The following is a 12,937-nucleotide window of genomic DNA, read 5'->3' on the forward strand; positions in this document are numbered from 1 at the left end:
CATGACAAGACTGGAGTTGCACCGTTTTTAGAAGGTTTAACATGTTCCTTTATTTAATCTAAAACAACAGAAAAAGAAACAAACATTCCAAATGGGATGTGGATGTCAGTATCAGTGGTGTAGGATGCGCATGAGTGTAAAATGCAGTGGATGTGTGTTGTCAAGTGCATACAACTGAAAGGAAAAAGAATAGTTAACATGGCGGCTGCCACGCCACCCCATAGGACGTCTGCTAGAGAGAGAAGAGAGTCACTGTGCATCTCGAGGCCTGTGCCGATCCCCTACCAGCAGCGATACAAGGTCTTGTTCAGCCACCAGCTGAGCTTCCCAGTCACTGGAAGGATCATCTTCCACCTTTCCAGCAGGAGTGCATTCAGCACACATTATTCAAGGCCAATCCATGAACTGGCGAGCCAGAGCTAGTGGTCCCGCTGAAACTTTGGTGGCATCCTCCTCAGACCCCTCTCATTCACACCCAGCCTTCCACCTCACCTGAGCAGTTCTTCTATCGGCCAGTCTTATGGATGCCCCAGAAGATGTGGCTGTTTCCTCTTGTCTGTGTCCATCCAACCTGTGGCAAGCACAGACTAACAGCAGCAGGGCTGTACCGAACAGTACGCAAGGTGTTGGATATTGATGGGTGGTATGACCTTGCCACTGAGTATCTGGAGTGCAAACGCTGCACAAAGTATCCCGCTTGGTCCGAGGAGCAGCCAGTTTTGCTTACATACAGGTAATTCATAATGAATGTCAACCATTTTTAGGTGCTTACATTTGTTGTTCTTTAGACATTACACTCTTTCCTTAGATAGTCATGTGACAGCCGGGTGCTGAGGATGATGAGGGAGAGGACAATGAGTAACAGTGTGACTCAGCTGTACAGAAAGCTGCAGGAACACAGCGAAGCGTGGATGCAGCGTGTCCTGCAGTACCTGACAGCTTGTGAACCAGTCACAAGGTCCTCTGTTGTGCACCACCCTGCATTCACTGAGCCTCCCCTCTTACCTGCCTTCCCAGACAGCTGTTAGCTGTGTATGCCAGAGATGTTTTAGGACGACTGCCTAAGGTGAAGGCCAAAATAACCAGCATCTTTGGCTCTGTCCTCAAGCTGCATGCCACCTAAAAAAAAAAAAAAAAAAAAGGAGTCACAGCCCTGTTTATATGCAGAATTTTGAGTGTATACATAATGGATACTGATTTGAAGTCTTAACTTTTCTAATCTTTTCTAAAGTCTTAACTTTTCTAATTTTATCTTTACTGAATAGGTTACCAAGAAACTTACTGGTGCTGCTGCAGGTACAGCTGCCTGGTGCACTAATGTGGGCAACGAGCACGGTCAAGTTCTTGTCTCGGTCCTGACAGCCAGCGAGGGACAAGCACTGGACGCGATGGCAACTGGCCTAATGAAGCGGTACAGGGCGGCAGGAGAGGAGCCACCAAAAATAATGTACGTAGACAGAGACTGCTGCAGCCCTTGTTGGGTGAAGGCCGTTTTTGCAGAGTGGGATGAGCTTCAGGTGTGCCTTGGTATCTGGCATTTCATGCTGCGGTTTGCTGCAGGCGTCACAACCGAGGCTCACCTCTACAGCATTTTCATGGCACGCCTGTCCACGTGCATTTTCAAGTGGGATCCGGAAGATGTTGCTGCTCTTCGCCGTGCCAAGGAGAGTGAGCTGGCAGCGAGGAGGATTGGCCACATCTCGGAGGAGACGCTGACCGCTTGCATTACCCAGAGGGAGTTGGCTCCTGTTCTGCGGCCAGGCCGATTGCCTGCTGCAACCAGGGAGCCCCCCATTTTACCCTCCCCCGCAGCACCAGACACTGCACAGCCCATGTCGTCGCAGTTTGGACTTTCATCCTCAATCCAGACAAAACTGTCACTGGCACCAACAGCTTCTGGTGCCTCAACATCCATTGCAGGCCCAGCTCCACTAATTCTGTCCCCTGCTGCTCCTGTGTCCCGGTACACAGAGAGGAACAGGCGCCGGTGGGCTTGTGAGGGGGAGAGTGGAGTCTAGAAGAGGAACTATGTCAGAGGCATCAGCTACAACACCTGTAGCCAGTGTGGGCACCCCAAAACAAAAGAGTTCAGGCACAGTCGTCATGGCAATGCTACATTCTGCTCACGTGCCTCGAACGGAAAAACTCTTGAAGAGTGGCTGAAAGAAAAGAGACCAGTAAAATAAATTATAAAATCTGTCATACTGCAACCTACTCAACATAATAAGCTTTAGGTTACATAAATGTTTATCTCGACTATACAGGCTCCATATTGACCAACTTTGTCACATAACCCCCAGTCAGCCAAGCAACACAGCGACGGAGGAAACTTAGAAAACCAAAGCATTAAACAATTTATAGTCAGTTGTCAATAGCATATGAGTGTGTGGACGTGTAAGTGACCAAAACAAGCACAAACCAACAGCCGCCCGGTAACCAAGTCAATCCAAGAGAGGGGGGGCTGTAATTAGCAAGAGAGAAGCTTTTAAACACAAGCCCCAGGTGTGGCTCAATCAGCCTGATGAGCCCTCCACCTTACTCCCTGCAAAAGGGAAAAAAACAACAACAAAGACAAGGACAACTAGTGGAGCGGAGGGGTCGTCACAGAAGACACACTTTTTTGTTATTATCATTATACAGAAATAGTAATAAACATTACAAGTCATTGAGGGGCATGTGATCTTAAAGCGAAAGTAATGTTCTTCATAATAACACAAAATAATAAGTAAGAATCAATACAATGACATTGTATTGATTGGCATCAGTCTTTGAGGGCACACTTATTATTATTTTTGCTATTGTTATTATTATATTGTTTTGTTATAACTATTATCATAGTTATTATTAGAATAACAATAAACGGATAAACATTACTTCTAGATCGGATTTGTGATCGCTCGTGAGCGTCATAGCTTTGTCCGGCAGATCTCAGGTTCGAATCCAGCTCACGGCGAATGACTCCATTAACATACAATGCACATGAACATATATGTAAAATAGACAAACATTTAAAATATATACACACACACACTTCAGAAAAACTATATACATGCAAGCACACAATATACAAGCAAAACAGATAAGAAGTTATTTTGCTGGTCTCTGTTCTGACAGCCAGTCTTCAAGAGTTTCTCCATTTGAGGAAAGTGAGCAGAATGTAGCATGCCATGACGAATCTTCTTTCCCCATCTCCTCCAGTCTCTCCTAAATTTGACCGTCTTTATCCACAGATAACAGTGTCTGACCAGGCAATAATGATCTTAGAGGAGGTAATAGGAGGGCATCTCTCACAAGATGGCGCTAATGTCACAGGTTAGATCCGGCGTGATGTATCTTTGCATTACTCGTAAAATACATATTACACGTATATACATAAATATTCAACAAGAATAAAATGCATAACATAATGAAATGAGCATTTGTATAAATAAAAATGAAAAGTTTGGAGGATGCGGGCATCGATCCCGCTACCTCTCGCATGCTAAGCGAGCGCTCTACCATCTGAGCTAATCCCCCACGATGACGTACTTGTTGTCGTCATCAGTCATATCCGGCAACCTTCCGGAATGATACATTTATTTACTTGACATTGTTTACATTTACTTGAAAAGTACTCACCAGGCGAAACAAAACATACTTTTAGGCATTGTCTTTCCCTGTAACTCCAGTTCCACCGCAGATTTACTTAGGTGTGTGGAATTTGCATACGTGGAAAAGTGAACTCTAACGGATGACAAATCCTTTTTACCTCGTGAGTGAGGTATAGGATATTTTGGCAACACAGGCTAACAAGCTAATAGGTTAGCCAACTTTGATGGTAAAATTAAAGAAGCTGTCTGACACATGGAGTGGTTCAAACTTTTTTTATATATAAATTACTACCAGTAAGACACACCGTATGTTACTTTACTTTCTTTATCCAAATTTGGACAACGAGTGGGGTCCCATGTTGTTGCTTTTTTTTTTAAATGGACATAAATGAATTTTTCTTACCTTTAAGTTATGAGGGCTCATTCATATCAGGCCGAACACGACCATGGAAACGTGGAGAAGCAGCGTTTTTAAAGCGTTTAATTACAAATACAATGAACACGAAACAGATAATCGTAACAAAATATTGTCAAGATTGCAAAAAAAGTTGTATTAGAGGATGCGGGTATCGATACCGCTACCTCTCGCTTGGTGGCTACATACTGTGTCCTGTCAACTTCGCCAAAGTAAGCCCAAAGTAAGCCCACATTAGCCAATCACGATTCCCCGTGGTCTTACTTTTGACCAATCACGTTTCCCCCTTTGGGCTTACTTTTGACCAATCACGTTTCCCTCTTTTGGGCTTACTTTTGACCAATCACGTTTCCCCCCTTTGGGCTTACTTTTGACCAATCACGTTTCCCCCCTTTGGGCTTACTTTTGACCAGTCACGTTTCCCCCCTTTGGGCTTAAAGCTGGGGAACAATAGTCTGTTTAAGGGGGGAAGAAGGGGGAAAGTGAACGAAAAGAGGAATTTTTGAGAATATGAGGGGAAAAAATGTAATGGACTTGTAGTTATTTGTGTCTCTGCTGTCCATTTCAAGTAAAAGCACACATTCTGGTGTAGTAATTTGAGAAATCTAAGCAAACATGACACTCTGCTGTAGAATAGTATAGGAGGCTCATGATCCAAAGGTCAGTGGTTCGATTCCACCACTGGAAGATGACACAAACTTTTACTAAGTGTTATCAAATGTAACTAAATGTACTTTTATAGTCATTTTAAAATTTCTGAATTAATTGCTGCAACAATGTAGTCGTCTTCTATGAATGAGTTTGCAGAAAAAACTAAAGACACTCACTGAAATGTAACAAATTTATTACTAATTTCACACACACACACACTCAGAAACACGTGTGAAATTAAACCTGAAACAATAAAAAAAGGAATAAATTAAACAATTAAAAATAGAAAAAAATAAATGATAAATAACAAAATAAAGTAAAAGCAATATTGAAAATAATTAAAATTAGGAAATATTGCAACAAGAGCAACAAGAGTAAAATAATAATAATAAAATAGAATAAATAAACGATAAATACCAAAATAAAATACATACAATAAATAAACAAAAATTTAGAACAAGAAACTATTTTAAAAAAACAAAATAAGTAAAATAAATACAACAATTAACAAAAGAAGAAAATAAATTAGAACAGCAGGAAATTAAAACTTTTGTTTTTCTTTTGAAACTATTTACATTATATTACATGCATATTGAAAAGAATGTCACCCCATTTTTTTTTCTTCCCTCTTTCTCCTCATTTCCTGCATCCATTCTTCCAGTGACATTTGGTTATTTTTGGGACAGTATATATTTCCATAATACTGCCCATGACCATTTTCCTTAATGCGCGGCAGGTGGCACTGATGGCATTAGTTTTTTTCCACTGTGCGGGTGTAAACTCTCCGGGTTGGCGGAGGAGAGGGCAGGGGACCAGACGGCACAATCTGTTTGCTTCCAGATGGGATGACAAACACAACTGGCACAATGAAGGGGCTGGTGTTTACAGGAGCTGGAGGAGGTGGCTTACTGAACAACTGCCTCTGAGCTGCTGACTTCCTCTTATCCACTGCCTGTCCAACTGTACTCTGGGGCAAGTGGTACTGATGGTGGGGACCAGGCCGTGGAGGTACAGTTGGAGGGCGCACTTGCACAAGTGGAAGAGGCCTTGCAGCAATAGGGACAGAGTCAGGCAGGTTGACCCCTTGCAGCAGAATGCTACTGTCCTGCCTCTTCAGTCTCTTATTGTGCCACTGAGTCAGTGTTGTTTGATTTATATCAAACAACTGCAGAGTAGTGCTCTGCATCACAGTGGCATTCCCAAGGACAAGCTGCCTGATCTTACTGTAGTCAGTCAAAATCAGAGTCCATCTTGTCAGGCTGTAACTGCCCTGTTTTTTGGGACTTTTGTGAATGTTGCACAGCTTGACACAGATGGACTCTACAAGACGACTACAGTCTGGCCACTGGGCAGGAGATCCCGAGGATGCTAACACGCAGCGTGTTGTGCTCTCCACACCAGGCGTAAATTCAGGTCTCTTTTTAGAGCACCTAAAGCGCCCTGTGGTAAGGCGCACCTGGTGACGTGCAGCGTATGCCACCCGTTGCTGGTCATACGGCAGAAGATTTTGCCACAGTGCTGTTATTGTACTGGCCTGCTGATTCGTCAATGTTTGACCAGTTCTGTCCTCAGACCCACCAAGTATTCTGCTAGGCCGTCCACTCTGTCCATCCCTGGGATGCCACGCTCATCAACAGCCTGGAAAAGACGTAGGAGCATACGTCAAAATTAAAACACAATAACACAACTAGAAAAGCAGAAGTTATATATGAAGTCATAATGAACTTAATTGAACTAAGACTTACCGCCTGCTGCACAGGTGCTGCTGGGGCCAGCATAGGTGCCCCAGAGGGACCAACAGTTGCTGTGGAGAGAGTGACTGGTAGGATGTTGAGGGGAGGGGCAGAGGCTGTGCTGGAGGTACCAGCTGTTGGTCCATAAGACAGTGTGTGCTCAATCTGTTAGATGTAATAAGACAATTATTAATATCAATGATATGTTATACATTGACAAGCAGGACATTAAGACGACTGACACCTTTTTTATGCAAAAAGACTAACCAGCTGCTTCTCAGAGGCTGCTGGGGTGGCGGTGGCCATTCTTGACCCAGCTGTAGCAGCAGCAGCAGCAGCAGAGGCAGTCACTGTGAAGGCAGTGGACAGAGGAAGGGCAGAGGCTGCACTGGTGATACTGGCTGACTGGCCAGATGACAGCTGAGCCTGAAAAAAAAAGAAATAAAGAAATAAAAAAAACACGCTCATCATATTACGAGTGCAACAAGAATTCTGTATACGAACACTTACCAGCTGTGAGAGTTCAGCAGGCGTACTTGCTGGGAGGCTGGTGGGAGTATGAAGAGCAGGAGCAGAGCAGGTAGGAAGGGCTGACTGATCAGAGTGTGTGGACTCATGCACAGGCTGTAAAATGTAATATGGATTATAGAAATTTATTAAATTGGATTTAATCTTTTTGCATTATTACTTTATTAGCATTTTCACTATAATTATAATTCTATAATTATTACCAGTTGTTGTTCAGGTGCTGTTAAGGTGGAAACAGGAGGACCAGGAGAGGGCTGGAGAGAGGTGGGAGTTGAAGTGCGAGCTGAGCTGGTGGTGACAGGGGCTGGATCAGACAGGTCCAGCAGCTCTACAGTGGGGTCTAACCCACTTTCTTCAAAACCCTCATCTTCCAGCTCCTCTTCAGTGCCTACATCTTCAAGCAGAGCCTCAGTTTCCTCTGAGTCAGGATGTACATCCTGTATGGCCTTTCCCGTCTGGCTGTACAAATAATCTATGCCAAGAAGCTCACCTGGGACAGGTGAGAGAACAATAGAGGGTGGAAAATTCACTTTTAGATAATGCATTAAAAAGATTAAGATATAGTGAATATAGCAAATAGCTTCATCAGGATTAAAGGTTAAACTTACCAGTGTAAACAGCAGGTGGCTGAAAAGACGGGACAAGGTGCCTTCCAAAGACCTTGACACTGAGGGTGTTAACACAGTGAACAAGGTCTCCGGAATAACTCAGCAGGGGGGCAGGCTTGACTGCTAGAGATGCAGCTTCTCGGTCCTGGTTCCACCTGTTCAGTCCTTCCAGGAGGTACAGCTGGAAATTCAAGCTGTTGGCACTCGTTCCTTAAGATAATAGAAAGGTAAACACAATGATACATTTGATAATGATAATGGTAATGACAAACAACAGAATTACGATGTTGAAGAATCTTACTGATGAATAATGATTCATACTGACCTGGAATGAACCTGTTCACATGGAGGTGAAAGGATTCCAATGATGTGGACCCTCTAGCACACCTGTAGTTTGGCAAGACAATGCCTGCCTTGGTAGTGGTACCTGTCTGGGTGTAAAGAAGCACACCCGGTTCGTCCTGTATGCACTTAATGTGCCTCTGTTGGACTTGCCAGATGTGCTGCATTCTTTCTTGGTCCAAAAGAGGAACACCAAGAGAATCCCTGCCCTTTGCCCCCATCAGTTCATTGAGGAGCTGCTGGATCATGACAATCGTTCGCTGCTCTCCTCTTGTCTGCCTCCGGCAGTGCAGCGCCAGCTCGTCTTTCCTGATGTGCTGATCGACGAGAGTGTCAGTGATGCCAGGGACACCTTCCTGTCTCAGCTGCTCCCGCTTGGCCTGACGCAACAAGGCAACATCTCCTCTGTCCCACTCAAAAATGCAGCTGGACAGCTTTGCCATGAAGACAGGGTACAGAGGATGGGCATCCTTTGTACACCCAGATGCCAGTCGCCGCATGAAATGATAGATGTCCAGCTTCACTATCAGGTCTGGCCACCCACCAAATCTGTCCTTGAGTTTTGTCTGTCCTTTGCCCTCCCGACAACAGTCACAGTCCACATAGAGCAGCTGAGGTGGAGCCACACCGGCATTACTGTACCTGCAGATGAGGCCAGTTGCCATTCTGTCCAGGGCAGGACCCTCCTGAGCAGACAGGACACTGATAAGGATTTGCCCTCTCTCGTTGCTTACCGATGTAAGCCACAAGGCTGTCCCCTTAGCAATGCCTGAGAGCTTCTTGGTGATCTGCAATAGCACAGAAATCACAGTGAATGCCTAAAATTGTTGAATTTCATCAGGGTAATTATTATGTATCTATTTTACATGCATTTACTGTATTTTACAGCATTAGCAGTTAAAAATACCTACCTTCTTTGTGGAGTCCATTTTTAGGATGCTGCCAAAGGTGGACGTTATGCTGGCTTTGATGTGGTCCAGCCTGCCCAAAATGTCCCGCCCATAGACAGCCAGCATCCATCTGTGTGATGGAACATCCACAGGCTCAGGAGGATCCTGGAATCTCACAGGGAAATGGCTTGGTCTGGCGGCAAAGTCGGAGCACGCTCCAAGATACCGGCAGAGGCGCTTAAGCCATTCCTCACTGTGGTTCTCCCTCAGCTGTCTGACCAAGCGAGTGGGACTGTTTCCAAGTGCCCCCTCCCTCAGGAAACGGATCACCCGCACATCACAAGCGAATCTGCATAAAACAAAGAGAATGAGAGACCGAATGAGACAAACATTAAAACCGTCTAATTTCTTGATAACAAACTAAGGCAAAATGATCTACGTATACTTACTTTCGAGTCAGAATCAATCTGAACTCCAGCCTGTGAGCCAAGTCCAGCTGGTCCAAGATTGTCTTGCTGGAGGAAAGATATGTTGTCTTGCAACCAGCTGAACTGCACCAGAGAGTCTCGGTTATCATCAGATAATACCGGTCCACATCCAGAATGTGGCGGGCTCTCTTGTGAGCTCCATAGCTCGTGAGCTGTGTGCCACAAGCAGGACAGGACAGCCTGACCTTCCACAGATGGTATGGCATCCACAAGAGAAGCCGGTGGTGGAAAAAGCGCTCTGAAGTGGGGACCTGATGATATATGAGGGATGGCTCTGGTGGATCATACCACAGTTTCAGGTCTGTGCGCAGACGCTGGTTTTTCCACAGAGCCGCTGAAATCCACTTCTGATCTTTTAGTGGTATGGTCTTCAGCAGCTTTGTGGGCAGCCAGGCAGCGTCTGAAACAGGTGGAATCTCCACAGGCAATGGTGAGGTGAGAGGGGCAGAGGGGGTTCCAGATGAGATACAGGAGGAGGTGGCAGATGACACTTCCTATTTCATGAAAAATTAAATTAAAGAAAATAAGGTAAATACAGAGATATGATAACAATCTACTCAATAGCAGTTCCTGTTTCAAGTGTAGTTGAATATGTTCTTACAACTGTAGCAGTGGAGGGCAGAATGGAAGAAGCTGGGCGTGATACAGGCGATGGAGATGGGGGAAGAGACAGAGGAGAAACAGTCTGAAGAAACTTTTTGGGACTGCAGCCAGGTGGTGGCAGTTTTCTTTTGATGGGGCTTGTGATGGATAATTCAGAGGTCTGAGGGAATAAAGGCACGGTTCACAATATAGGATAACCATAGAAGATAATGAATTAATCTATCTATCATTATGGGTATAGCAGTCAATAAAACCAGATAATTTCAACATGAAATTAATGAAATGCATGAAAGTGCCACTATAGTTACTGCTACATGAAAACAATAACAATGTACTTTAAAAAAAAAAATCAAAGTCAATCTATGTATCATTTTCTTTACATTACCTTAGATGAATGCTTCCCAGCCAAACTTAAGTTTGGCTTCAGCATGGCACCATGAGAGCCCCCAAACCGTGGCTTTGTAAACTGACAAAAAGAAAAACATGACCTTAACTGGGGCTTTGTACATTTCATACAGTTGAGTATATTAATAATATTAATATAAATATCAGCATAAGCAAATGGTCATTACTTACTGATGCCAAAGTCACAATGGGTCTTCTCGATTCACCACCAGCTAAGGAGACATCCTTTGGTGGTTGTGAACCTGCAGGTGAGGGCCCTGGCTGTCGTGTCTCAGCAGATGAAGGCCCCGGCTGCTCTGCCACTGTGCATGAGGGTCCTGAATGCACTGTGACAGGGAGCGAACTGGGAGCCTACAGGTTCACAGACAAGATGAAAAAAATGTAATACTACAGAATTCAACACCAGCACGTCATAATTGTATGAGAGCCTTCTGATACCTTCTTTGCATGGAAACCACAGGTACAGCTCTGTGCACCTCCAAACAGTGACATTTGTCCCCTCATCTGCATTGGGCATTTCTCAATCTGTATTAATGTTTGACAGCAAATAAGAAGGTATTCCCTTTAAATATGTCACAGCTTTACATTGAATATGATACACATATCACTCTGTGCAGGTTTACCTTCAGATACAGATCATGCCACTTTTTCTGTCGAGGTGCTGGTCTGTTTCCTGCCTCAGAGGGCCAAACGCCTGAGGCAGCAAATTTCCGCAGGCGGGATATCCACTCCTCCTCTCCCATGGACCTGTGTTTTTTTTGTTTGGAAGCCATCTGACATTAACAGGGAAAGAATATTTATACCAAACAGCTAATATTTGTACATCACAGAAATATGACCAATGTGCACTATTTTTAACTTACTAATATACATTTATTCATGCACACTCATAAGTTCTTACTTGCATACAAACACACAGCTAATTATTAATTAATAGCAGTATCCTCCATATTACACATTTATTACAACTGAAGTGAATACTACATAGATTCTATTCATATCGTAGCTTGTTATCAACTAATACTAGTAGCAGCAATGCATATTCAAGACTTTTGTGACAACCGAAGTTAATATGTCGTACTGATTAGCAGTACAGTATCGAGCGGGTGGGGGAGGGGGGTACATTAGCATTAGCATGTTTGAGAAAAAAATCGCAATGTAGAAAAAGTCAAAAACAGGTCAAAATAAATTTCATAACGGTTACTGTGACACATGTAATTATAGTGGAGACGATACTAAAAAGTAAAAATAAAGGCTCTTAAAAGTCACGTTTAAAAACAGAAACACTAATGCGACGTAATACGTAGTTAATAGACCGTTTTGACCGTTAAATGACAATGTTATCATTATAGTGTGTTTCATATTGCCGTGAATGAAAAATCTCTATAATACTTTTTTAACACCGACCGAGCTAGATAGTTGACATAATACCATTATATTAGCGATATATTTACCTTCTGTAGTAAAAGTCACCTGAAGTCCAGCGGGCTGAATTCTGGAGAAGTGCCATCGTGATTGGCTATCACCAAAAATGGAAATGGGGCAACGTGATTGGCTGTTGGGCTGAATTATGGAGAAGTGCCATCGTGATTGGCTATCACCAAAAATGGAAATGGGGCAACGTGATTGGCTGTTGGGCTGAATTATGGAGAAGTGCCATCGTGATTGGCTATCAGCAAAAATGGAAATGGAGCAACGCGATTGGCTGTTGGGCTGAATTATGGAGAAGTGCCATCGTGATTGGCTATCAGCACGGCTTAAGCTTTTGACCATTTGACCAATCACGGTTCCTCATCTCTGGCGAGTGCTCTACCATTTGAGCTAACTATAGCGGCACTTTAGGCGTTATGCGACAAATTTCACACATTCATGCCAAATATGGTTTATACTGAAAGTTATCAGGTGAACTTTTGTTTGAAAGACTGTAAATGGTGTCACGACCATAGATTATTATGATGCGAGACATTAACTGGCGATATGCAAATGTTTAGCAGATCTTACATTTTCTATCTCATACGATGAAACCAATATTATGGGAGTTTTTTGGGTCAACTTTGAGTTAATAATCGACCATTTCAATTAATTTGACGAATAAGTTATATATTTTGCTGTCACTCCGCCTCACATTTTAAAAAATGTAACCTCCTTCGAGCCGGATTTGAACCAGCGACCTAAGGATTACCACATAGTCACTCTACAGTCCTCCGCTCTACCAACTGAGCTATCGAAGGGGCTGAGTATCAGAGATTAAACATCTGAACAGAATAGTGAGATCATCGAAAGATGAATGAGAAATAGTTAATTTATACATCGGAGTCTGCTCTGCTTAATGAGTCAATTTAATAGTAGCTTTTCTTGTTTTATTAGATCCAAACCCAGTTCAAGAAAGGCTAAATGTGCGGTACAAATTCCCTTTTTACCCCATTACTGAAAATCAATCAGAGCCCCAGTTACTAAACCAACCACAGTGAGTTGCATTTTAATACTCCTGAAGCTATATTTATAGCGTTATAACCAAATAACACGTTTTACTAAAAATGTTTAAGAAAAAGTTTTAGCATTTATGTCAATAAAAGTGAATGAGAAGTAAAATAAATGGATTTGTGTTGCTTTTTGGGAATAAATGAAGAAAAGCATGTGTGACAACTGAATGAAATTCACATGACATGATAAAAGTCTTATAG

General features: G+C 43.2%; 2 protein-coding genes, 1 long non-coding RNA gene and 2 other non-coding genes across 5 annotated transcripts in view; 1 reads left to right on the forward strand and 4 right to left on the reverse strand.

Moving 5' to 3' along the window:
* Window positions 1–12,937, forward strand: part of pbk (PDZ binding kinase) — a 147,819-nt gene that overhangs the window by 20,341 nt on the left and 114,541 nt on the right. The gene's annotated exons all lie outside the window — the stretch shown is intronic.
* Window positions 51–4,182, reverse strand: LOC140267095 (uncharacterized). The gene is made up of 3 exons (XR_011907191.1): window positions 3,994–4,182; window positions 1,283–2,159; window positions 51–1,119 (listed from the first exon to the last, which is right to left on the reverse strand). It is a non-coding gene; the product is annotated as an uncharacterized lncRNA (long non-coding RNA).
* On the reverse strand, window positions 3,444–3,516 carry trnaa-agc (transfer RNA alanine (anticodon AGC)). Its single transcript has one exon. It is a non-coding gene; the product is annotated as a tRNA-Ala (tRNA).
* On the reverse strand, window positions 6,393–10,702 carry LOC140267587 (uncharacterized). The gene is made up of 11 exons (XM_072362900.1): window positions 10,692–10,702; window positions 10,496–10,604; window positions 10,234–10,314; window positions 9,847–10,008; window positions 9,207–9,739; window positions 8,779–9,106; window positions 7,851–8,655; window positions 7,526–7,735; window positions 7,121–7,407; window positions 6,900–7,013; window positions 6,393–6,815 (listed from the first exon to the last, which is right to left on the reverse strand). Exons 1-11 carry the CDS (start codon window positions 10,700–10,702, stop codon window positions 6,639–6,641), a joined length of 2,817 nt encoding a protein of 938 aa, XP_072219001.1. The 3' UTR covers window positions 6,393–6,638.
* On the reverse strand, window positions 12,397–12,484 carry trnay-gua (transfer RNA tyrosine (anticodon GUA)). Its single transcript is given in 2 exon segments — window positions 12,397–12,432; window positions 12,448–12,484. It is a non-coding gene; the product is annotated as a tRNA-Tyr (tRNA).

The sequence above is a fragment of the Leuresthes tenuis genome, unplaced genomic scaffold (genome assembly GCF_036924035.1).
Source record: "Leuresthes tenuis unplaced genomic scaffold, fLeuTen1.0.hap1 SCAF_13, whole genome shotgun sequence".
Lineage (NCBI taxonomy): Eukaryota > Metazoa > Chordata > Actinopteri > Atheriniformes > Atherinopsidae > Leuresthes > Leuresthes tenuis.